Source organism: Mustela lutreola, chromosome 12 (assembly GCF_030435805.1).
Source record: "Mustela lutreola isolate mMusLut2 chromosome 12, mMusLut2.pri, whole genome shotgun sequence".
NCBI classification, from domain to species: domain Eukaryota; kingdom Metazoa; phylum Chordata; class Mammalia; order Carnivora; family Mustelidae; genus Mustela; species Mustela lutreola.
Genome location: NC_081301.1, coordinates 70561510 through 70588568, shown reverse-complemented (window position 1 = coordinate 70588568; position 27059 = coordinate 70561510). Strand labels below are relative to the sequence as shown.

The 27059-nt window shown below is 35.8% G+C and overlaps 1 protein-coding gene, 1 long non-coding RNA gene and 1 other non-coding gene across 6 annotated transcripts in view; 2 read left to right on the top strand and 1 right to left on the bottom strand.

The window, feature by feature from the left end:
• Window positions 1-18619, bottom strand: part of LOC131812949 (uncharacterized) — a 28774-nt gene extending 10155 nt beyond the window's left edge. The window contains exon 1 of the long non-coding RNA XR_009346561.1: window positions 18461-18619. This is a non-coding gene — a long non-coding RNA (uncharacterized LOC131812949). The remainder of the gene's footprint in view (window positions 1-18460) is intronic.
• Window positions 1-27059, top strand: part of ERCC6L2 (ERCC excision repair 6 like 2) — a 135026-nt gene that overhangs the window by 76592 nt on the left and 31375 nt on the right. For all 4 annotated transcript variants that reach the window (XM_059143004.1, XM_059143006.1, XM_059143005.1 and 1 more), the window contains 5 exons: window positions 5387-5486; window positions 14972-15124; window positions 19608-19688; window positions 21012-22176; window positions 25774-25928. In XM_059143004.1, coding sequence (XP_058998987.1) covers window positions 5387-5486; window positions 14972-15124; window positions 19608-19688; window positions 21012-22176; window positions 25774-25928 — 1654 coding nt within the window. The remainder of the gene's footprint in view (window positions 1-5386; window positions 5487-14971; window positions 15125-19607; window positions 19689-21011; window positions 22177-25773; window positions 25929-27059) is intronic.
• On the top strand, window positions 19395-19501 carry LOC131813305 (U6 spliceosomal RNA). The gene has a single exon (XR_009346729.1). It is a non-coding gene; the product is annotated as a U6 spliceosomal RNA (small nuclear RNA).

The window sequence follows — 27059 nt, the reverse complement described above, 5'->3', positions numbered from 1 at the left end:
CAGAACCAAACCAAAACACCCATCAAAACAACAACAGCAAAAACCAAAACCAAAACAACAGAGAAAAATGAACATAACTAAAGGAATTTATGGGACACATCAAATAGACTGAAATACATATTATAGGAATCCAAAAGAAGAGCGAGAAAAGGACAGTTACTTGAAGACATAATGACTGAAATAATAATGACCCAAATTTGGGAAAAGACATGAATATACAAATACAAGAAGCTTCACAAACTCCAGGTAGGAAAACCCAAAGTGACTTACGCTGAGACATGTTATCAAGTTTTAGAAAGTTAAAGACAAAGAGAATGAGAACCTTGAAAGCAGCAAGAAAAAAATGACTTGTAATATACAAGGGATCCCCAGTAAGAATACTAGCAGATTCTCAACAGAAACTTTATAGGCCAGAAGGCTGTGGAATGATAGATTTAAAGTACCAAAAGGAAAAAAAATCAACCAAGAATTCTGTATCCAGCAAAACAGTCGTTTAGAAATGAGGGAGAAATTAAGACAACAGAAGCTGAGTTTGTTATCACTAGACCTGCCTTACGAGAAATGCTAAGAAGAGACTTTCAAGTTCAAATTAAAGGACTCTTAACAGTAACTCAAGGCCCTATGAAAATATAAAAACCAGTATTACTTTAATTTTGGTTTGTAAGTTTACTTTTTATAGGATTTAAAACACAGGGGTGCATGGATGGCTCCATTGGTAGAATATGCAGTTCTTGCTCTTGGGGTGTGGAGAGATTACTTGAAAATGAAATCTTTAAAAAAGAAAAAAATTCTTTAAAAAAGAAATAAAAGACAAATTGCATAAAACTATAAATCTGTGTTAATGAATAAATGATATGTAAATGTTTAATTTGTGACATCAGCATAAAAGTGGGGGGCAGAGCTGTAAAGGAGGTTTTTTTTTTAATGCAATTGATGTTAAATTGGTATCATTAAGATAAATTGTTGTAAGTCTTGGATGTTATATATAATCTTCACAATGAAACTATCTGTAGACTATACACAAATGGAAATGAGAAAGGAATCAAAATTTGTCACTAAAAATATAACGTGGAACACAAGGCAGGCAGTAATGGAGGAAATAAGGGGAAAAATAACCATGAGACCTGCAGAAAACAAATAAAATAGCAAAAGTAAGTCCTTCTGTATTGTTAATTACTTTATTGCTTTCTAATAAAGATTTTATTTATTTGACAGAGGGAACACAAGTAGGCAGAGTGGGAGGGAAAAGCGTGCTCCCAGGTGAGCGGAGAGCCCAAGGCAGGGTAAATCCCAGGACTCTGGAATCATGACTTGAGCTGAAGCTGAACCACCCAGGTGCCCTTCATTAATTACTTTAAATGTAGTCGGGTTACAATTGGGTTAAACTCTCCAATCAAAAGATACAGATTGGCAGAATAGATTAAACAACAACAACACACCATATACCAACTATATGCTGTCTATAAGACATTCACTTTGGGTTTAAGGACATGCAGAGGTTGAAAGTGAAAGGATGGAAAAAGATATTCCATGCAAATAGTATAAAAAAGAGAGTAGCATGATTATTCTAATATCAGACAAAATAAACTTTTGAATACTGTTATAAAAGATAAAAAAAGGATAATACACAATGATATATAGTATATAATGATATAATTCCCTGATGGAGTCTACCAAGCACAATGATAGTTCTTGATTTAACTCATCCAGAGCTATAACAATTATAAACATAAATGCACCAAACAAATGAGCTCTAAAATATTAAAGCAAATATTGACAGAATTGAAAGGGGAAATAGTTCTACAATAGCAGTAGGAGACATCAATACCCCATTTTCAATAATTTTTAGAATATCCAGTCGGGAGATCCAGAAGGAAAGACTTGAACAGCCCTATAGACAAATTGGACCTATGAAGCATGTACAGAACCTTCCTTCCAACAAGAGCGCAATACACATTTTTCTCAAGTGTACATAGAACATTCTCCATGATAGGCCATATGTTAGGTTATAAAACATGTTAATAAATTTTAAAAGATTGAAACCTTACAACTTCTTTTCCAAACACAATAAAATGAAATTAGAAAACAGCAGAAGAAACACTGGAAAATCCACAGATATGTTGAAATTAAATGGGGCCCCTAGGTGGTTCAGTCAGTTAGGTGTCTGACTTTTTGATTTCAGCTGAGATCATGATCTCAGGGTTTTGAGATGAAGCTCTGAGTTGGCTCCCACTGGGCATAGAGCCTGCTTGGGATTCTCTCTCTCCCTCTTCTATCCCTCCTCCCCCTCTTGGCTCCCCCACCATTATCTAGCCCCACTTGTGCACGCTCTCTCTTAAAAAAAAAAAAAAATGATGGGCGCCTAGGTGGCTCCGTCAGCTAAGTGCCCCAACTCTTGATTTCAGCTCAGGTCATGATATCTGGGCTGTGAGATTGAACCCCAAGTAGGGCTCCACATGGGTGTGGAGTCTGCTTGGGATTCTCTTTCTCCCTCCCTATGCCTCTCTCCCACCTTCATTCGTACTCTCTCTCTCTAAAGTAAATAATTTTTTAAAATTACACTCTTAAATAACCACTCCTGAACAGTACACTCTTAAACAACCAATGGGTTATGAGAGAAATTAGCAAATATCTTAGGAAAAATGAAAATGAAAATACAGTGTATTAAAACTTATGGTAAAAAGTGAAAGAAGTGCAAAGAGAAACTTATAGCAGTAAACACATTTCAAAAAAAGGGTCTGAAATCAACACTCAAACCTTATACCTTAAGGAACTAGAAAAAGAAGAACAAACTAAACCCAAAGCTAGCAAAAGGAAGTTAATAAAGATTAGATCAGAGATAAATGAGAGACTAAAAGACAGGGGGAAAAAATTAACAAAACCAAGAGATTCTTTTTCAAAATGATCAACAAACTTGACAAACCCTTAGCTAGATTGACTAGGAAAAAAAAATAAGGCTGAAATAACTAAAATCTGAAGGATAGGGGGACATTACTATTGATTTTACAGAAATAGAAAGGATTGTAAGGCAGTACTATAAACATTTGTACACCAACAAATTGGATGACCTAGATGAAATGGACAAATGCCAAGAAACATAACTTACCAAGACTGAATCACGAAGAAGTAGAAAATAAGAATAAACCTTACAACTAATAAAAAGATTGAATCAGTCATCAGAATGCCAACAAACAAAAACCAGACCAGATGGCTTCATGAAGGGATTCTACCAAGCACTTAAAGAAGAATTAATACCAAACCTTCTGAAGCTCTTACTAAAACTTGAAGAGAAAGGAACACTTCCTAATTTATTCTGTGAGGCCAGCATTACCCTGACACCAAAGCCTTTATGGGGTAGGCACTATTATCATACCCATTTTACATGTGAGGAAGGTGCGACACAATAAATTGAAGTAACTTGTTCAAGGTCAGAGCCAATGATTTCAAGATTTGAATTCACTTACCCTGACTTGCAGAGCCCACACATTAACCAGCCTCTCTCCACTGACAGCTCTAAAGGAAAATAATTAAATGAAAGCCACAGAGAAATCTCTCTCGTTCTCTCTCTCTCTCTTTTTTTTTTTTTTTTTTTGAATCTTAACATTTGTCGTAATCTTGTTCTTTTTCATCTGGGCCATTAAAATCTAATATCCTATTTATCCCAGGGTACTATGTTTTCATACTCAGTTTAAGTTAGTTGCCAATAAAACTAAATGAACAGCGTTTCTCTTTCCCTCCCTGCCCTTTACTTGATGCTGGCAGGAGGAATCAAGGAGAGAAATGAAGATCTAGACCTCCATACTGTAACAGTTCCCCAACACTTGTTTTCATAGTAAGAAGACCATCACTTAATATATCTCTTCTAAAGATTTTTATTTATTTATTTGACAGACAGAGATCACAAGTAGGCAGAGAGATAGGCAGGGAGAGAGCGGGGAAGCGGGCTCTTTGCTGAGCAGAGAGCCCGATGCGGGTCTTGATACCAGGACCCTGGGACCATGACCGGAGCCGAAGGCAGAGGCTTTAACCCACTGAGCCACCCAGGCGCCCCTAACATATATCTCTTCCTAATTGATGAAACTGATGAAGCATAGGTCCAAAGTAACATGTTATAAGGTTTTTATCTGTGTAGATTAAAGAATATATATTCTAACAGAATCTGTCCTATTCACCAGTTGACTGAGCACACATCCAAAAGCCGTTTCCTTAGATCCATTAAAAAAAAGTTTTAAGACTCCATTCCACTGTGAGAGAGAAAGGGATTGTGAGTCCCTCTGTATATGGGCTGCAGGATGAAAGTGAGAAGGCAGTAACTTACCCTGGCTGTGCTGTTCCGCAGGATCCCACATTCCCCTCTGCACCTGCAAGATTTGTGGGGCCCTGGGATACTCTTTAGTAAAGCCCTTTTCTATGAGGAGCAGTGGGTGAAGGAGGCAGAGAGAGAACGAGATACAACAACACAGAGTGACTTTACAAGGTTAAATTAAATTTCCCCCAAGTTTTAACAGTTTCAAGCATGCGGCGGTATGGCCTTGCCCCTGATCCTCACTGCCCAGCCCATGACTGTAACAAATATTTAGAAACAGGTGACTTGGGGCACCTGGGTGGTTCAGTCAGTTAAGCATCTGCCTTCGGCTCAGGTCAGGATCCCAGGTTCCTGGGATTGAGCCCCACATGGGGCTCCCTGCTTAGTGGGAAGTCTGCTTCTCCCTCTGCCTGCCCCCTCCTCCTGCTCATATTCTCTCTCTCTCTCAAATAAATAAATAAAATCTTTAAAAAAACCAAACAGGTGACTTCATTCATAGCATCCAATAAAGCCTTTACCTGAGTGAAGCTGCCAGGCCTAGACCTACATTAACCAGTATGGTAAATCGGGTTATTGTTTTAAATAGCACTATGGTCCATGTCAAAATACCTGGGGTGCTAGTCAACTGAGGGATTCAGTCAGACAGGAATCTCTGAAATTAAGGCTGCAAATTTGCACTTTCCCCTCCCCCATTTTAAACAATTTCATTGAGATACATATAATTAACATACAATGAACTGTGCCTACATTTCTTTCTAAATTAATATTTTAGTAACAGGGGTGCCTTCGTGGCTCAGTCTGTTAAGCTTCTGCCTTCAGCTCAGGTCAGGATCCCAGGGTCCTGGGATTGAGCCCCACATGGGACTCCCTGCTCATTGCTTGTCCCTCTCCCTCTGTCCCTCCCCCTCTGCCCCCTCCCCCTGCTTTCTCTGCTCTGTCTCTCACTCTCTCTCTCAAATAAATAAATAAATAATCTTTAAAAATTTTTAGTAACATTCCATTTTTCTATCCTAAAGCTATCTCCTGATCCCAAGTTGTTTCATTTGATTTTTGTTGGTTTTGTTTTTAATCTTTTTACAGAGCATATAGGATTGGGCAGTGCAGGGATGTGAAAGTGTTTAGGCTAATATCTTTGGGAACTGTGGAGGAAATCATGTACTTGCGACAGGTATACAAACAGGTAAATATATTTTCCTTTTCCTAATTAAGAAGTAAACATTTATCTATTTCAAAAATTTCAGAAATTTGTGTAAAAATATGTTTTCATTTTATTCTAACTATAATATGGAATTTAATATTATGAAATATATTTTCAAATATATTCTGTAAAACAGATGGATTCTTACATTCATTGATATTCAGAGCTGAAATTTTCTTTGAGTAGGACTTCTTAAGTTTTAATGTGTACATAAATTATGTAAGGATCTTTAAACTATGGATTCTGATTTAGTAGCTCTGGGTGGATCCCAGGATTTTTAACAAGCTCCCATGAGTGCCAACACTACTACAGACCACAATTTGATTAGCAAGGTCACATAAAGACATGACTTTATGCCACAGATGGGAGACAGGTGCACTGGCACATTGATCTCACAGCTCTCTGGGCAGCAAGTTTACCTAAACCGACTTCCAGCCTTAAGAAACCTTTCCAGGTAAGTGTTCATTTTACTGTTTTCTGTAGGTACCATGGCATGAAGACGACTAAGGGGAAAATCCCTTACACATATCTAATGCAACCATTCCATGTTGTACATAATGAAATTGGGACTCAGGGACACCCAAGTAAATGAAATAACAGGAATAGCACTCAAGTGTACTAACTGCTCTGCTGGTGCTTTTAGTGTTTATCTGAAGTTCTATTAACTCTTTAATATCTTTAGGGTATCAATTACCTCACCATTTATGGCTCTAAATAAACAAAATGTATTTAGTTTATAATTGCTCACTTGAGAAGATCTGGAATGAGTTTCAAGTTTAATTATAAATGTTAAATTTGAGTTACTCCCTATATATTCCCGTTGGCATCTATTTAAGAGCAAACATCTGCCACATGTGGTGGTAGTTAACCTAAGAATGATCCAATCTTAAATTTATGCTGTTTTCTTAATTCTAAAAATAGAATTGTACACAGCAGTTTTTGTTTTTTCTTAAGGCACTTAGCTGTATAAGAAACCTTTCATCTTTTTGTTCTTTGGTATAGCACAACTACTTGAACATTATTTTGTTCAGATATATTTAACAAGTGTTGGAAAAAAGTAGAACATTACTCTTTTCATCTTAGGAGCAGTTTTTTAGAATACTGTCTTAGACTTGTCACAATCCAGTGTGATTTTTCTGTCCCTTTTCTATATATATATATATATATATATATATATATATATAGTAATTTTCTCTCTTTATATATGTATTATATACACAGATATATAATACATATATAATACTATTACTTCAGAAGATGAGGATAATGTCCATTATCAGAAGTTTGTATGCTCTACTTGGCTATTAAAATATTTTTCAGCATGAGCCCTTTAGGAAAGATTCAGCCATATAATTTAGTAGGCACAAATCAGGATAATAATGGCAGTTGTGTGAGGAGAAGGCAAGAGATGTGATTTAAAGGTTGACTGGCATTTGAACAAAGAGTGCACATGAAATACACATTCTAGCTAGCTTTCTGAGTATTCCTCAAATTCCTTGGGGAAAAAGAAATCCAAAAGTGATTTTTTTAAATGTTATTTATTTATTTAAGAGAGTGAGAACAAGTACGCACAAGTGAGGGGAGGGCCAGAGGGAGAGGGGAAATCTCAGGCAGACTCTGCTCACAGCATGGAACCCCATGCGGGGCTCAATCCCACACCTCTGAGGTCGTGACCGAGCTGAAACCAAGAGTCAGACACTAAACCAACAACCATACTAAACCATCTTAAACACCAAAAATGATGTTTAAAAAAACTGTAAAAATTTTAGAAAGTAAGAAGAGTTCTATTTGGGGCCCAGAAGTTATAAGGAACCCTAAAAGACAAAAGGCATTTGGACATTAGATTGAAGGAAGAAGCCAAGGTAAACTCAGAAAGAGACTATTAAAAAAGGTAGGTACAGCTTCTGGATATTCCCAGTTAGAGTCAGCAGATACTAAAAAAAAAAAAAAAAGGCAGGGAGTCTTAGGATGACTATGATGCCCCTTTTTTGGGTTATAATTGATGATCTAACAAGATGGATTAGCTCCATACAATCTAAGCCCAATTGCAGCAAATTACAGCCAACAGTGGTGTCTGCTGTCAAATAGAAACAATAAATAGAAATACTAGAAGCAAAGAAGACAGAGCTCCATATTTTGCTGAAATTGAGAAGAAAGTCCCTCCTGTTGCCCAGCAGTTTAAATACTTGCACTTCGCCTGCTCTGAATGATCACTGCAGTAGGCGGAGATAAGAATGTAGGGTATTTGAAGACAGATGAATACCCAACAAAAAAAATAATTGTTGAACAGTTTAAGAAAATAAACACTATGAAAATAGTCCTCAAAGATACCAAGTTCTAATCTCTGGAATCTGTAAATGTTACTTTACGTGGAGAAAAAAGGGTCTTTGCAGATGTGATTAAGGATTTTGCAATGGGGGGGCGGGGAATTAGCCTGGATTAGCCAGTTAGGTTCTTAAAAGGTTCTTATATAAGGTTCTTAGGGAAAGAAGCAAGGGGAAATCTGACACAGGAGAAAACAATGTTACCACAGAGGCAGAGAATGGAGTGATGTGGCCACTTGCTAAGGAATGCTGGCAGCCCCCAGCAGCTAGAAGAGGCAAGGAATGGATTCTCCAATAGAGCATCTGCAGAGAGATTGGCCCTGCCAAAACCTGGATTTCAGCCAGTGATACTGATACCAGACTTCTGGACTCCAGAACTGTAAGAGTAAATTTCTTTTAATATAAGCCACCAAGTTTATAATTTGTTACAAGAGCCATCAGAACTATTTTAGGCATTCAAAAAGGAGAAGAGGAAGAGGAAGAATTAACATCAGAGAAGACAAAAATTAATAGAAAAGAATAAAATAAACATTTAGAAATATATAAGTAATATTTTCAAAACATGACTGAAGGGATGCCTGCATGGCTGAGTCAGTAAAGTGTCTGACACTTAAGTTTGACTTAGGTCATGATCTCATTGGTCATGGTATAAATCAAGCCCCAAGACTGCTCTGCACTCAGCAGGCAGTCTGCTTGGGGATCGTCTCCCTCTGCCCCTGCACTCTCTCAAACAAATAGATATTTAAAACAACAACAACAAAAAAAGGTGAGTGAGGTTGTTGGATCTTAGAAATAAGAAAAAGAATCCATTAACATCCAGAAAATGAAGAACTCCAGAGATATGCTGAGTAGCACAGAGCAATGTTTTCATCTAAAAGAGAGAACTAAGCAATTGCTCTAGATTACAGAGCAAAAAGACAAAGAATACATGTAAGAAAGGTTAGGAGAAATGAATTCTAGGTCCAGAAGTTCTAATACCAGTCTTATAGTTGAAGAGGGGAATAAAAGGAAGGGAAAGAAAGAAACTCAAAATAAAGGAAGAAGCATATAAAAAGTAGAAAACAAGAGTCCAGGAATTATATAGGTCCATATAATTATATGAGTGCTAAACAGGATGGATGAAAATGGATCCACACTTACACCATCTTTCTATTATTATAAAACACCAAGGATAAAGTGCAAAGTCCTTTAAATTTCCAGAGATGAACCTTCTGCAGAGAAAAAAAAATTACCTATAATAGTACTAGGATAAGATAAATATCTAACTTATTAGTGATTCTGGATACTTAGGAGCAGTGATTTCAAATGAGGGAAAATGATGCCTTATATTGTCAAAGAAAGCGAATTTTTAATTCAAACCTTTCTCATAGAACAAGATCCTAACCTAGATGACTTCCACAGTGAATTCTATCAAACAATATTCTTTTTGAAAACAAAGGAGGAGGGAACCCTTATAACTTATTTTAGAAAGATAAAAAATTGTTGATACCAACATTTGGCAAAGATATTACAAGAACAGAAAATTACAAACCAATATCTCTTATGAGCATGAATGTAAAAATATTTAATAAAGACTCTGTTAGAAGTTGAATTGTGTGCTCCCTCCAAAAAAAAAAAAAAAATATGTTGAAGCCCTACCCCTGTGTGTAACCATGAAAGGGTCTTATTTGGAATAGGATCTTTGCAGATGTAATCAAGTTAAAAAGAGGTCATACTGGATTAGGGTGAGGCCTAATCCATAACTGATATACTTACAAGAGGGAAATTTGGATACAAACTGACACTGAGGGAGAATGACTTTGATGAAGGAGGCAAAGATTGGAATGATGCAGTTTCAGACCAAGAATGCCAAGGATTGCCAGGAACCAAGGGTCTTCACTTGAGAGAAGTGTGGTCCTGCCACCATCCTGATTTCAGACTTTAGCCTCCAGAACTGTGAGAGAATCAATTTCTGTTGTTTTAAACCATCCAGATTGTGGCAATTTGTTACAGCAGTCATAGGGAAATAATACAGCCTCAAAGGCCAATATTGTAAATTTAACTACATTTTTATGTGAAACTTCTGTATGACAAAGGACCTAGAAGCCAAATTAAAAAATATAATTTTTAGAAACAAGAAATCAGAAAATACCACATGCACATTATTAAAGACAGAGCTAAGAAATAGAATAAAACACATGAATATGAACCAAGAAATGATCTTGTATATGCCCTTTTTAAATGTCTAGAGAGTCAATATAAAGAGTTTTTTGGGGGGAGGCTGGGTCGCACAGTGGATTAAGTGTCTGACTCTTGGTTTCAGTTCAGGTCGTGATCTCAGGGTCTTAGGATCACGCCCTGCATTGGGTTCCACAGTCAGTGTGGAGTCTCTCTCTCTCTCTCTCAAGTAAATAAATAAATCTTTAAAAGAAAAAAAAAAGTGTCTAGAAGGAAAATTTCCATGTATAGGGTAAACAAAGGATCAGCATCTTTAGTACATAAAGAACTTCCACAAACCTATAAAAAGACTATGATCAGGCATTTTACTGAAGGTAAAATACAAATGGTTAATGCATATATGAAAAGATGCCTAACCACAGTTATAATCTAGAAATATAAAACAATGCTGTGTTATGCACATTCTGCTAAAATTTTCTTGTGTATGGGTTTTGTTTGGGGGGCGATTAGGGATATAGGGAGATTGGCACTCTTCATTGTTGGTGGGAGTATTTGTAAAGAGGTACTCATATTATTTTTGAGAATATAACTTGGTCCTTTTATTTTATAGGCAAAGTTATCATTTTAAAACACATAGCACCTTCTCCTTATTTGTCTGACAGAAATACTCTCATATACAAACAATGAAGGATGACAAGGATTTATATTTGTTTAAAAAAATGAAAAAAACAAAACAGCCTAAATGTCCTGTAGTAGCAGAATGATAACATCAGTTCTGATGCATGCAACAGAAAAAAATTATAGAGCAGATGTACTGACCTGGCAAGACTGCTAAGACATTCTTAAGTGGAACCAAAAAACCTGGCTTGCAGAACAAGTATATCAATTATGTTGATGCCTGAAGTTATTTCTATGTGTATATATAAACAGCTCTTACTGCATTGAGAAAGATCTAGAAGGATATACCTAAACATTACATTGTTTCTAAGACTGATAGAGGATGATCTGTATTATTCAAGAGGGACTTTAACTTTGATATTTTGTTTGCATTTGTTGTGATAATGCATTAAGACATTTTATACTTTTAAAAAATAAAACAGCTACAAAAAAACTGTACTCCTTCATGTTTGGAGCATTTCGTGTATTCTAAATTCACCTTAATTTCTGAATACCACATTTTAGATTACATGAAATCCTCTAAACATGAAGAAGTATATGTGTGTGTGTGTGTGTGTGTGTGTGCACGTGCATGTGCCTATGTGTGTTATGATGTGTGTGTATATATCCACACACATACAAAATATGTATATGTATGTATATATACACAAATATATACATATACATAAATATATACATACAAATATATATATGTATGCATGCATATGTATATATACACAAACATGAAGAAGTACATATATATATATATGAAAGGTGACTAGATATATATAATTTAGAAATACATTTGTAGATGCAGAAGAATTGCAAGAATAGCTCAAAGAACACCCAATTAGGGGCACCTGGGTAGCTCACTCATTAAGCTTCTGCCTTTGGCTCAAGTTATGATCCCAGGGTCCTGGGATCGAGCCTTACATCAGGCTCCCTGCTACTCCCTCTCCCCCTCCCCCTGCTTGTGTTCCCTCTCTCACTGTGTCTCTCTCTGTCACATAAATGAATAAAATCTTAAAAAAAAAAAAAAGAACACCCAATTAACTTCACCTAATTTCCCCACTTGTTAACATTTTATCACATTTGCTTTTCTCTTTCCTTCAGTTATGATCTTTATTTTTCTGAACCGTTTGAAAGCTGCAGATTTATCACTTCTAGTTCTCTAGTGTATATTTCCTTCAAAGAAGGACACTATTCTATTTATATGTACATAAAGAAGTAGTTTTATGCATATAAATACTCAGTTCTGTGTGCTGTTCTGCACTTGCTTTTCCCCCTCTCCTCTCCAGAATGTAGTTATCCCAATCAAAAAACTAACATTGATACAACATTATCTTGTAATCCACAAAACTCATTCAGATTTCACCAATTTTCCTGGCAATTTTTTGTCTCCTTTTTCTTTTATGGTTCAGGATCCAAACCAGGATCGTGGTTATAGAGTATTTCTTTTCATGTCTCTTTAGTTTTCTTTAACCTAGAGTAGTTAGTCACCCAAGCTTGCCCTGTCTTTCATGACCTTCACAGTGTTAAAGAGTAAGGCCTTTCCTTGTGTTAGCTCACCTTTAAAGTAGGTCCACTATTTATTTCCATTCAGTTTCAAGTCTGTTAGCTTTCTTCACTGCAGTCACCATTTTTTCCCTTTATAATTGATAGATCTTTTATGGGAACATCCTCTGAGACTTTGCCAGTATTTCTGTTCCTTGTTAAGCCTGTACCCATCAGCCTTAGTGTTCATTGGTAATTCCCACCTGAAGCAGCTACACTATGATGATTGTCAGATAGTGACTTAAATTTCCATTATTCCTTCTTTGTTCCTATTCTACTGTAAAAAAAGAGTTTCCCTTTTTGTCTATATAACCTGTATGGACTTATGGGATCCTGTATTAGTAATAGGTTACAACCTGTTGAATTTCACTGTACATTTTGATGTTAAAATGCTCTCACTTTGGTCCAATGAGAACCCCTTCAAGGTGGGTTCTGTGCCATTTTGTCAAGCATCTGTCATTCTTTTTACACATCCTTCCTATGATAGGCTGAATGATGTTCCCCCAAGGATGTCCATATCCTAATTCCACAAACCCACCGGGATTCTCTGGGTGAGCCAATGTAATCACTGAAGGGAGCAGTTGGGAGGAGGTTAAGAAAAAGGAGAGAAGGAGATGTGACGGCAGAAGCAGAGGGTCAGGATGATATCAAGATGCCATGCTACTAGCCTTGAAGATAGAAGAAAGAGTGATGGTTCCTTAGCATGGTGAACGTGACTTTTTTTCTTTCTACCTCTTGTACATCCTGTACATTGTTATGAAGAAATCCAAACATTTTCTAACCTCAAATGGGTTTTTCTTAAGCCAGATACTGAGCTACATTTTCCAATTACTTATTTTTTATCTCTTCACCCTCTTTAATTCTAACATTATTTTCTTATAGCAGCCTATAGATGGTTGTATCTGACCTTCACTTTTAACTGGAGCCACTTTGAAAAACTTATTTTACATACAAAATAGTGTGCCTTTTATAAATTTTGTGGTAAAACTATGGTAGGGAATTTTTTTTTTTTTTTTGCATAAATGATGATTTTATTCTGCAAGTCAAATATTTCAACAACAATTTTCTTCTTTTTTTTTTTTAATTTCTTTTCAGCGTAACAGTATTCATTGTTTTTGCACCACACCCAGTGCTCCATGCAATTTGTGCCCTCCTTAATACCCACCACCTGGTTCCCCCAACCACCCACTCCCCGCCCCTTCAAAACCCTCAGGTTGTTTTTCAGAGTCCATAGTCTCTCGGTTCATCTCCCCTTCGAATTTCCCTCAACTCCCTTCTATGGTAGGGAATTTATAAAGATGCACATTAATGCTTAAAAGTTACTTTGGTGATTCTCTTTAGTAGTTTGGAGTCTGACAATACAGTGTTTAAGGGAGAATCAGTAAGTAGTAAAGTATAAAATCATCAACCAGACCATAAGGTACATCAGTTGCTATGGCAATTCATTTTTCCCAAACTATAGCCTATGTTTCTGGAATACTGATACCAACTGATCCAACTTGGATATTGATCCAAAGCTTCCTCAAACTAAGTTCCCAAGGGTCTTGTTTTAAAAGGGACATCCTGGAGATGGGAAGTTGTTACAAGTATAAATTTTGCATTTAGCCAAATCAGGTATAAATTCTAGAAATGACACTTCCTATCTGGGCAGCTATGAGAAGATACTTAATTTCTCTAAATTAAGTCTTTATTTCTAAAAAGGAGATTATAATGTCTTCTAGGTAGATATTAGATGAGAGAATGTACAAATATTACACAGGTAGTAAGTATTCAATAAATAACAGCTATTATTAATAAGAATTATTTTAGTTGCCTAGAGTAATGTATTACAGTACAAACTTAAATCACAATATGGTATCACTTCTTACTAATCCTTACATCAGTGATAGATGGAAGTTCTTTTCTGCTCTTTGTTTCTTTGTTTCTTCCAAGAAATTTTAAAGGTATATATGGGGTCAATCTGATTATATTTACATTGCATTTAGTAAAATATCTAGCAATAAAGAAATAAACTATTGTTGTTACTAAAGTGGTATATGTCCATCAGGGTTCCTTCTGTATTCAAAAGTGTTTCAAAGATGCAATTTTTTATAATTAATTAATTAATTGATTTGACAGAGAGAGATCACAAGTAGGCAGAGAGGCAGAGAGAGAGAGAGAGGAGGAAGCAGGCTCCCTGCGGAGGAGAGAGCCCGATGTGGGACTCAATCCCAGGACCCCGGGATCATGACCTGAGCCAAAGGCAGAGGCTTTAACCCACTGAGCCACCCAGGCGCCCAAAGATGCAATGTTCTAAACACGATTGGGTTTTGCTGTTAGTTGACAATATAACAATGGCCAGTTAGTTAGACAGCAACCTAGTTATCATGTAGTTACTTAGGTTGAATTTAACTTTGGTGAATTAGTGATATTTTTGTCAGTCTTAGTAGTTCCTGTTGTAATGAGTCTGGAAAGGTGAAAAGTGTATTCAAATGTATGTTTTTATCATTAAACATTTTACATCAGGTGAATATTACATAGTGGATGGGCTCTTGACTCAGTTGGTAGAAAACAGATAAATTGGAAATGTAAGATCTCTTCTTCAATAAGACTGGCCCAATTACTATTATTTCACCATAATGGCAACATCTGCCAGGGAAATTAAAATAAAATTTCCTCCCTAAGGAGACTCTGCCTGCTCCAGCTAAAGCTGTGTGTATACAGGGAATGCCAGGAAATTCTGACATATTGTTGGAGCAAACACTTCAAAAATATCTTGTGTTTTTTCTGTTTTAGCAACTTCACTGTGTGGTGGTTGGAAGTGAAAATGCCAAGCGATATTTTGAAGCAGTTCAAGGATCAAAAGAGCATCGAGGAGAGCTTTTTGGGGTCTATAATCTCTTCAAACTAAGGTCCCAAGGGTCTTGTCTTACAAAGGACATTCTTGAGGTGTGAAATTGTTCCCTGACCTTTTCAGTAATATTTTAAATACAGTTTTCTCCTTCAGGAAATTTGAAATACAATTGCTGGTACCTTCTCAGAGGAATTTGGGGTTTTCTTAGTAAAAAATGCCTTGTGTTTAGAATTTTGACTTTTAGAAAAATAGGAAGTGAATTATTGTACCTCTAAGCTAAGATTTGCCCATATGTAATTGTAAATAAGGTATACACACAAACACAGATACATACAGTAGATTGTATGACCTCCAAGACCATTTTCACACTGGCAAAGAGAAATATATTATTTTGAAAACAGCTGCTAAAGTCAGAAACTAAAAAAAAAAAGAGAGAGAGAGAGAGAAAGACACTTTCCTAAATAAACAAAAATATAAAATGTGTTTTGATTAAAAGTTACCAAATACTCCCTGAGATGCACTCTCATGTCTCATGGACATTTTTGTTTTCTGTTCCCAATAAAAATTCCACACCAATATTTCAAACTCTCCCAGTTGTGTTCATCCTCAGCATACAGATGTTTCTTATTCTTCAAACAGAAATTTCTATCTTTTTTTTTTTAATCTCTTAAATTCTTTGCTATGTCAGGATACTAAGAGTATTAGCCTGTTTTATAGTTGATACTGATAGGAGTATTATAAAATCCTGGAATAGCAACTTTTTCAATCCCCTAATCATATAGATGAGGAAAATGAGCCTCAGAAAACTTTCCCTTAACCTCCAAGACTTTGTAGTAAAACCTTCATGTACTTCATTGATTTAGTCAGTTTCATAAAAACAGGTTAAGAACAATTGGTCCCTGCCCTTAAAGAACTTAGATCATCTTGATGAGAGGTGGATGAAAACACTTAAATAATGAACATGTAATATCAGTAAGTATGTTAAGCAAGATGGCTAAGAGGAAGGCATATATTGTGTATATCCTGTGAATATTGCAACTATTATACAGTGTCTGATGTATATTGCTGAATTTTTATTTTATAGTAACTATTTGGTTTGAATTGAGTGGCCCATTTGAAGTTCCCCTGTCCTGGGACGCCTGTCTGGGTTAGTTGCAAGAGCATGTGACTCTTGATCTCAGTGTTGTGAGTTCAAGCCCCATGTTGGGTGTAGAGATTACTTTAAAATAAATTAAAAAAATAAAATAAAATTAGATCCCCCTGTCTTTTTCTTGAATATGCCATCTCTTTCATGGACTTGTTCTTTCCCATTCCTTTTTTATAATCAGTAACCCTGTTAGTATTCCAAGCTCCCCTCAAATCCTGCTTCCTTCTCAGAGTAATACCTAACATACCAACTATATTGGTGTTTCTCATTTGAAATTATTATCTATAAAGTATGTTAGCAATATATGACTTAAGCCTTTTTCTCTCATTTATCAAATATTTGAGTCTATATTAGAATAGCAGCCTATTGGGGTGCCTGGGTGGCTCAGTGGGTTAAAGCCTCTGCCTTCGGCTCAGGTCATGATCCCAGGGTCCTGGGATCGAGTCCCACATCGGGCTCTCCGCTCAGCGAGAAGCCTGCTTCCATTCCTCTCTCTCTGCCTGCCTCTCTGCCTACTTGTGATCTCTGCCTCTCAAATAAATAAATAAAATCTTAAAAAAAAAAAAAAAAAAAGAATAGCAGCCTATTTCTTAAGCAAATGTTAGGTAAGACACTCAGTATGACAAGTTATTAAGTGGAAAGTTCTCTTCTTTTCTGGTTGTCCTAAGTATATCTTGTTTCTCCTCCAGGACTGTTTATTAATGACAGGACTCTCCATGTCTTCTATCTTGTTTGTGGTAAAATATGCTTCTTACTAGGCACATTACCAGCACCCCAATATTAAATTAAATTTTGAATTAAAATTGCTCATTTGTTATCAGCCAGAATTTAAAATTATTCAAGCCAGATGCTTACAGGCTAGAATAAATATCTCTTCCCCTAAAAAAATAAATAATAATAATAATAATTATTATTATTATTATTCAGGCATGGTTAGATTCATGCTGCTTTTGGCCTAACAGCGTTTTAAAATACTATTATTCCAAGCCCTATATAATGGAAGCATATATCACAAAGTAAAAGATGAACTTCACTTCCTACAATACATTTTTAATTTTTAAAGGTTATAGAAAATTCCTTTTAAAATGTTTTAAGACATAGACATTTTCATATAGAGCACTTTTAATCTGATGATTTCCAGGCTATTTAGTGTTACTTTGCACTGACTTTGTTATCTATATTTATATCATGGTCTCCCTTTAGAGAGCTAATTTCAAAAATGTCTACTGAGTATATGCTAAATGTCAGCTAGCACACATCATAGAGCTAGGCATACAGAAATGAAAAAATAGACAAAAAGCCCTACCTACAAAAAATTTACCTTCTATTTTGGGGAAACAAATAATAAACCAAAAAAATGATATAGCCTATTATGACAATAGGCTCTAAGGATAAAAATAGAGCAGGTAGAAGATGAATGACTTCTGGAGATCTAATGCCCAGTGTCAGGATTGTTGTCAAAACTGCTAATGGAGTGGATCTTAAATGTTCTCACTACCAAAAAAAAAAAAAAAAAAAAAATCATTCTGTGGCATGATAGAGATGTTAGCTAAAGCTGTGGTGGTGACCATATTACAATATATAAATGTATCAAAACATGCTGTACACCTTAAGTGTACATAATGTCATATGCAAAATATATTCTAATAAAAAAAAAAAAGAATAGAGCAGGGAAGGGAAATAGGAAGACTGTCACCAAAAGAGCATTGCAGTTTTAGCTGGAGTAGCCAAGGAAGGGCTCACTAGGAGGTTCCAATTGATTCTTTGAAGAGGTGAAGGAGGAAGATGTGTTTTACACAGAGGAACAAATACAAAAGCCCTGCAGGAGGAGCATGCCCAGCAGAATTTCCAAATGGCAGGAAAGCCAGAGTGGCTGGAGTGGAGTGAGCAAGAGAGAGGGCCAGAGAGATGACAGGAAGCCAGGTCACAGGGGTACTGTGACTTTGACTCTGAGTGAGAAGAAAAACAAGAACAGAAGAGAAACATAGTTTGACCTCTACAATTGAGATTAAATATGAAGAATTAGACTATAGAGGAAACATGAAAGCAGAAGGAAAATGCCAGCTAGGTCGATACTGCAATAATCCAGCCAAGAGATGATGGTGGTTTAGACCAGAGCAACAGTGGTGGATGGTGTAAGAACTGGCCAGATCCTGTATGTTACCGAGGTGGTGCTGGCAGGATTTGCTGGTGCATTAGATACAGGGTATGAGAAAAAAAGAGCCATTAAGGATGACTCCAAGGTGTTTGGCCTGAGAAACAGAAGACCAGAGTGGCTGCTTACCTATCACAAAGGGGTTCTGACGGGATTGAGAATTTCTGGCACTGCCTGTTCCATCCATAGTAGCCATCTGGCTTCAGAAAGGATAGATACAGTACTGGGATGGAGACTTCCCTGCCCCTGCCCACCCCCGCAGTAATTGCCTCTAAGTTCTGGAAGAAAAGATCTCAAAGAACTATTTATCATTCTCCACAGTTCTGGAAGGGAGATTCTGACTTGTTGCCCTGGCTACCAGGTGGCTGGAACCATGCCATTGGTAAATATGTGTATTTCTAAGTTGGGCATCTGTATTTCCCCTTGTTCAGTCCACAAATAAAGTCTTAAAGGAGAAATAATTTGACTTCCTTTTGAAGGAGAATTTAATGGTCTAGAATCTAGGCCATTAAGTACCTTTGCAGAATGGTATATCAAAAGCTTTAAAAGAATAAATACTTTCCCAAAAGATCTAACAAGGCTGTTACACAATTAGGATCGTTTTTTAGTTTCATATTAAATGGACCTTTTCATTTGATGTTTATTGACCAAAGGGATCAATAAGCATATTTTAGTGAATATGTACACTAAGCAGTATAGGCTAGAATATCGCGTTCCCAATATTCAACATTACCTGTACTACTTGATATGCTAATAATATGTCCTTACTATAATTATTATGTAGACATAGTTACTAGGGATATCGTTATTGGGTAAATATGTAACATTTTTTCCATTCTCTCTCCCCTACTAGAACTGTTAGTAGAGTTGGCTGAAAAGTACTATTTTCTACCTGAAAAAGACATTTTAAGACAAGAAATAAGAGTACTTTATGGGCCCAGCACACTTCCACCATACCTCTCTATTACCTAAGAATTATGAACATTTTAAAATGTTATGTAAACTGTATATAAGTTTATAGTAATTAACAAAATTGAAAGATAATATTAAGAAAGCTAAAACAGTGCTCGCTTTAGCAGCACATAGACTAAAACTGGAACAACCCAGAGAAGATTAGCATGGCCCCTATATAAGGATGCCTTGCAAAGTCCCACAGCGCTCCCTATTTTAAAAAAAAGGCTAAAGCAAGCCGCTCTCAGTTTGCCTTTCTTAGTTCCAAGTTTTAGCCTGCCACTGCTATTGTAAAATATTTTACAATTATTTGCATTCTTTATAGAGAGAAGGCAAAGTGGAAGCAGGGATCATGACGGCCACATCATGGTTGAAAGAGGAGCCTCTGGTACACAAACAAGAAACGGTAAGCAATTTTTGAATCTGTAGCCTAGGACTCTTGCGACAATTGGTATTGGGACAATTTTAAGTTACTTTTCCTTTATCTTCATTTTTCAGTGTGTGAAGAAAAAAGTCTTTAAAAAAGTCAAGGACACAAAGTCAGAGGACTGTCAGTTAAATGAACAATTTAGGCTAATTTCACATTTCATATCATAAGAACAAAGTCAAGAACAATCAGCAGTCATTTACATCCAAACTGGAATTTTAACTATACCAAACTATAAATCCAAAATTAAATACACTGTATAAGTGAACAATCCAACCTAACTGAACAGTTTTTCACTAACCAAAAACTTAAATGGAAAGATAGTAACCAGTGTGTGTTTAAGATTATTAAATCCAAACATCAGAATTATTCTCTAACTCAAACATCTTTTATTTGAGTCTTTGATCTTGTGATCTTTTTGGTAATTGGTCTTCTCACGTACTACAAAATCTATATTGTCATCATAAGGCCTCTTTAAAAGTAAAGAATCTACATGTGGAAGATTTTTGTTGTTGTTTTTGCTGGGGATTTTTTTTTTCTTGCTTTTAGAGATTTAGCTATACGTTTAAACTAGCTTAATGATTTGGAACATGGAGTGAATATTTTTCTAACTTTATAGAAATACATGAGTAGCAAATGTTGGCAGAAGTACTACTGGATTAAAAAAAAAAGTATTACTGGATAATACTTTCCCCAAATCTTTTCCTAATAAAGCCTTGGTCTTAAGAAACTAGAGGATATATTTAGCTCTAATTGGTGTAAAAAGAATAAATACTGGATTTAAATTTGTAGAAAATTTTACTTTAGAATATCTAAAATATTTTCTTTATTTCTGATGGTCAGGATTCTATCAAATCTTGTTCTTATTTTTAATCCATTAGAACCATTTTCTACTTGTGAATTCTTTACTTTGTTAATGCCTACAAATTTGGTTTTTTTCTTAAAGTGTGGTTGGAAATATGTGGACTACAGTAAGCAAGTTGTGTACTTTTCACTTCTGAGACCAGAATCAGTCCCTACACTTCAGAAGCTGACTGCTCTGCTCTGTGTTTTCCTTACATATAAATTGATTACGTGGTATTCTGTTTAAACTTCTAGTTATTTTGGAAGGTTACTCAACTTGAAAAAACAGTGTACCAGACTGTAATATTGAATCCTTTACATTTGTTTATAAAATGCTGTACTTTCAGAAAATGCCAAGTGATATATTAGTTATCTGCCCAAATTTAATTCCCTTCCAGTGTGATAGATTTGATATTATCTTGACATTTTCTAATGTTTCTGTTACTGCTTCTTACATAGTCTAAAGAGACTGGCTGTCAAGAACACAGAAGTCTAGAACAACCTGTGGAGTTGCCAACAAATGAAGCATGTGATCTCTGCAGTGATTTTAGTGATGATGAATCAGTGGGGAGCTCAAGAACAAAGACAGCTAAAAACAAAGCATCTGACTCAAGTAAAGCTTTGGGTTCTCCTGGACAGCTTACCCTACTCCACTGTGGTTTCTCTAAATTGTTTGAAACAAAATACAAAGCAGTTGAGGATTGTGATGGAAATATTGCCTCTGATGATGAAAGTTCTGATGAACAGCCCAAGTGTCTTTCAACAGAAGCCAAAGATGTTGGTTATCAGAAATGTCATGACTCTCTTGGTACCTCAAAACACCAGAAATTAGCTAGTATCCTAAATCCAAATGAAAAATGTATTTTTGATAAAAGTGAGAAAATTTTCAAACGAAATATTTTTTCAGAGTCTGGTGATGAGGAACATTTTAAAAATACAGCTGACTACCATTGCACTTTACCAAATGTCACAGAATCAGAAGATAGTGATGTCATCTTTCCTACACAATATACAACTCAGAGATGCCCTAAGAATGGTATAAAGTTTAAGCCACTTGTGGATGGATCTCGAGATTCTGAAACAGATAATCCTGTAAAAATAAGAAATAATGGTGATGATAGAAAGACTGATGTCAAAGGAAATAGACAAATTTCAAAACAATTAAATCCTGAGAACATGAGCCTGAAATCTATTATGAAAAGAAAAGGCAGTAGTGATATTAGTGATGAGTCTGATGACATTGAAATTTCCTCTGAGTCAAGAGTAAGAAAGCGAAGAACTACCAGTTCTTTGAGGTTTAAGAGAAAAAAGGAAATTAAAAAGGAACTTCTCACTTTTTCTAAAACAATGAAGAAAACAAATCAACTGTATACAGCAGATGGAGATTGTAACTCTCAGGCTATTGATGATTTTTCATCCTCAGATGATGATTTAACTGTTCGCCACATCAGTTTGTCTAAACAGAGCCATCCACCAAAAACTATAAAAGATAGAATCAATTTCTCTTCAAAATTGCCTAACCATAAGGAAAATGGCACTTGTATGCCAAGAAAATCAATCAAACTTTCAAATGAGAAAATTGTCAATCAAGAGCAGGTGTATGAGTCAATGGATAAATTTTTAGGTAACTATAGATACATTTTGAAAACTTTATGTTACATTATTTGTTTTGTGCATTCAGATAGCTCTGTAAGATATAGATGCTTGAACTGGCTTGTAAAATAGTTCTATAGTCACGATGCTGTATTGAGGCACAAATGAGGAAGTGGGTGGAAGGTAGGTAAAGGGAAGACCACCAGGTCAGCATAGTGAACTTGTTATCCACCCCAGAACCCCCTCCAAGTACCCCATCTGAGTCACAGCCCCCACAAGACTTCATTTAGTCTTGACCTACAGGTAACTTTAAAATTAATGGTCTTCTTCCGTCCTTATGTGAGTGTCTCACCAGTGCGTGTGATTGTCAGAAGCTTATTTTCTAGTAGATCCCTCAAGAAGTGCTCCTGAGGATAACACCTCCTGAGATTCCTGTTGGTAACAGTCTGTGCCCTTTATACTTAAAAGTCATTTTGCCAGATATAAAATCATTGACTCACACTTTCTTTTCTAAAAGTATTTTAAAAAGTATTTCTTTTCTAAAAGTATTTTAAATATGAGGCTTCATTTTCTTTTGGCATGAAGTGTTGTATTACATGTTCTTTTTCTTCCCCCGGGATGTCCAAAGAATTTCTTTTCTTTTCATTTTTGTCCAGTAAATGTACTACATTGTGTTTGAACGTTTGTCTTAGTTTGACTTGCTTTAACAAACTCCCGTGGACTGCATGGCTTAAACATTTATTTCTCATAGTTCTGAAGAGTGGAAGTCCAAGATCAGGACCTCATCCTGGCCTACAGAAGGCTGCTGTCTTGCTGTGTCCTCACATGGTGGAGACAGGAATCACCTCTCTTGGGCGCCTGGGTGGCTCAGTCCATTAAGTGTCTGCCTTCTGCTTAGGTCATGACCCTGGAGTCCTGGTACCAAGCCCCACATCGGGCTCCTTGCTCAATGGGTAGTCTGCTTCTCCCTCTGGCCCTCTCCCTCTCTTTCTTTTTAAAAAAGAAAGAAAGAATCTCTCTTGGGTCTCTTTTTTTAAGGGCAGTAGTCCCATTCTTTAGAACTTCACCTTCATGACCTAATTATCTCCCAAAGGCCTACCCTTCAAATACCATCTCACTAGGGGTTAGGGCTTCAACATACAAATTTTGGAGGGACACAAACATTCAGCCCATACCAGTGTTGGTTATTCTGGGTCAGTAGTTTCATAATATAGTTTCAACTCGGTTTTTCTCTTGGGAAAGCTTTCTTGTACTAGTATTTTTAGTTACTTTTCGTATCCCTTTGCTTTGGTTTTCTTCTTCAGATACTCCTATTACTCAAATATTCAGTTTTCTTTGCCTGTCTTCATTATTTGTCACATTGTCTCAAATCTTTTCTTTTCCATTTCTTTTTGCTTTTTAAAAATATCCTTCCATTTTTCTTAAAGCATTAGTTATTATTTGTTCCCTTTTATGTTCCTGCAGTTTAGTCTTCATTTTTGAATTTTTTTTTTTTTTAAATTTCCAAAACTTTCTTGAGTCCTGTCCATCCACTTCTGAGTTTTATAATTTCTTAATGTTTTTTACCTCATTTTGAAATCAGTTACAATTTTAATCTGCTTTGTGAGCACATGTTTATGGCATATTTTCATTCTGCTGCTTATTTTTTTTTCTCATAATAATTTTTTTGAGATTGACCCTCTTGCTCATTCTTATAGAAATTATTTTCCCTGAATTTTTTAAGTGAGGCAGAGTTTAGGATATTTTTTACTAAGTTCACAAAGATCCGTATCTGTTTTTTTGTACAGTGTTCAAAACTATTGTGGGATTTCCTGCCTCTGTCGGTACCCACTGCTTTGCTTTACACCTTCTCTTTCCTTCATTCCCAATCTTCCTATCCTGTTCTTTTTTACTCCCTCCGAGCAGTCTTTCTTCATCATGTGGCCCTGACTTGGGAGCCCTGGTGGATCAGTTTGGAGAGTTCCTAAGAGCTAGTTTGTTTTGTTCTCTCAGGTCTTCTTATTGTAAGCCCCCTGCACCTACTCAGCTTTGGAGGACTTCCCAAATTTAGCTACTCATCTCCAAGTGGCCCACCATGCTCTCCAGGACATACTCATCGAGTGTTCTAGGCTCTTCTGTTCTCAGATCAGATGCCACCTTGTTGCTCCCTTGTTGCACCCATGCTGTCTATTTGTATTTTAGGGTGTCTTATTACTTAATTTGTTTATGTGTTGTCTGTGGCCTTTCGTTTTGCTCACTAATTGCTGGCTATTTTTTGGTAGGGATTCAGAGATTGAAAAATCACTTCCCCTGCTACCAGCTACCACCATCTGCTGAGAATCTGTTTAGTGATTTTAAGAGTTAGCATCATTTCTAAAAGTATCTGACTCATTCCTGAGGGGGGAAAAAAAAAGAAAACTATGTGAAAGAAGCTGATGTATAAGCGAGGATAGTTTGATATAGGAACTTTAATCATTGTGTTTGACTTATTTACATATAAAGTTTTCTTTTGTGGTTATTCAAAAGTTCATTATGATATATATTTTGATACCCTTGTAACTCAGTGCTGGACTATCCTTTGGTTTGATTTAGGTTTGAGAAATTGTTGCATAAACTGTTCTTTAAAAGATCAGCTGAGCTGTTTTTGTTTTTTACTGTGTAAAAGATGTCAGTGGTGTGGAACTAAAGCTATTTTGAATAATACATAAAACATGTCATCAAAATTAAGAAAAATCTGACTGAATTTTCTGCCAGAAGAATCCTTGATCCTTCTAAAGGTTTAAAACTTTTGCCTTGCACACTACTTGGCATTTTGCGATTTAAGGAGAATACTGTCTTGGTTGTTCTTTATGTTATTTAATATTTGTTTTCTCACGATTATCAGTTTTGCTTGAGAGGTTCAGGACTGAAACAGCACAAGTGTTGAAGGTCATAATTAAGGTTCATTGCTAGAGATGTTTGAGGGAGCTTTTACAGACCTCAGTTCTAGCCTTCTCTTTTATGGCCACAAATTAAAAGTAAATTATAGGTGCCTAGAAGCAAAGCAATAAAAAATGTAGCTATTTTTTAGAACTTAGTTAATTTTTTTCATTTCCTAAAAAGCTCCCAGTCTTGACATTCTCTGGGCATATGTACAAAAAAGACAAAATACAAACAGTAAAATTGAACAAAGCCAACCAAACGAAACTCCCTGGTCATAAACCTCAGCTCCCACTCCATTGTTGTAATCAAGTACGTGTTTAAAGGAATAGATAGATGAGGTCAGCACTGCTGTTTAAATTAGTAAACAATTTTTAAATCAATAGGAACACAAATCCATAGAGATGACCCTTCACCGTGACTTTTTTCTTAACCAAAACCCTCATTTCAGGTTGAAATCTAAAGGTTGATATCCAATCTCAGAAATTCTCATATTGATGAGAAGGAAGAGTCATTTCCAAGTTAACCTAGACCAATATGTTTGAACTCTTTTCATTTAAAAAGAAAATAGAATATTATGATGTTAACATACAAACTCAATGTTTTTCTTGAGGATTAAGAATAAAGCATTACTTCTTTTTTAGTATATTGCTGATAATTTTTAAAGTATACATGGAACCCTATTGCTTGACAATGAAACATCACTTAATAAACACCAATTGCCTCCCAGATGGTGTTCAGGAAGTGGCTTATATTCACTCCAACCAGACTGTGATTGGATCCAGCAAAGCTGAAAATCACATGAGCCGATGGGCAGCACGGGATGTGTTTGAATTGAAGCAGTTTTCCCAGCTTCCCGCCAATGTAGCTGTTTGCACTTCTAAGGTAAGAGAACACAGGGTCCTGACATCTTTAGTATTTAGAAGTTACTCAATAGGATCTTCTCTAAATACTTCCTCAAAAAAAGTGGCTACTTAGACTATAAGTGACATACAAACAAGTATAAAAAACAGAATGCCATTTGGAGCACTGTTGTGCTAAAATATTTTATATTAAAAGGCACATCTATATTTAAATGCCTAACAGTGTTGAGTTGCTTAATAATGCCTCTTAATAAAAGTTTGCCAAAAAATTAGAAATCTGAGGGAATCATTCAGTTAAATCAGAATCAAAACCACTTACACTGATATAGAAAAGGGAAGTGTATGATTAGATTTCCTTCAAAATTTTTCATGCACAAACATGAAAGGCATGCACAAAACTTAACTTCATATAGAATTTATATATATATGTATGTATGTGTATATACATATATATTTTTTTTTGAGAGAGAGAGTATGCATGAGGACGAGTAGGGGTCGGGGGCTGAGGGGCAGAGGGAGAAAAAGAGAGAGAATCTTCAACAGACTCTACACCCAGCATGGAGCCCAATGTGGGGCTCTGTCTCATGATCCTGAAATCATAACCTGAGGCAAAATCAAGAGCTGGACACTTAACCGACTGAGCCACTGAGATGCCCCTAGAATTTATATTTTTAAAAAGGATTCATATAATGTTAAAAGTAATAAGTAGATCCTCTGCACTTTTCTTATTTAAAATTGCTATTATATAAAAATAAGGATTTATGTAAATATGGTATTTTATTTACACATAGTCACTTTCATCCAATGTTTTCAAAAATGTTTTCTTCTCTTTGGCTTATTATTCTTTATTCCTGGCTTTATTATTCCTTTATTCCTATTATTCTTTATTCCTTTATTCCTGATTGTCTGAGAAGTTTTTCTATCACTTTATGTGTAGGAGTTAAAAACCAGTACTGTATATAACAATGATACTTTGTTTCTAGTTAGTACTACTTTTTTAAGAATGAATCAAGGGAAATGCCTCTGAACTGTCAAGCTGTCTTTATTTATTTGTACCTCCTCTGGTTCCTCAAAGGATTTGGATTGTCCTAACAATAAAATCAGAATACAAAATGAAATTCAAAAACAAGGAAAATATAAATTAAACTAGAAG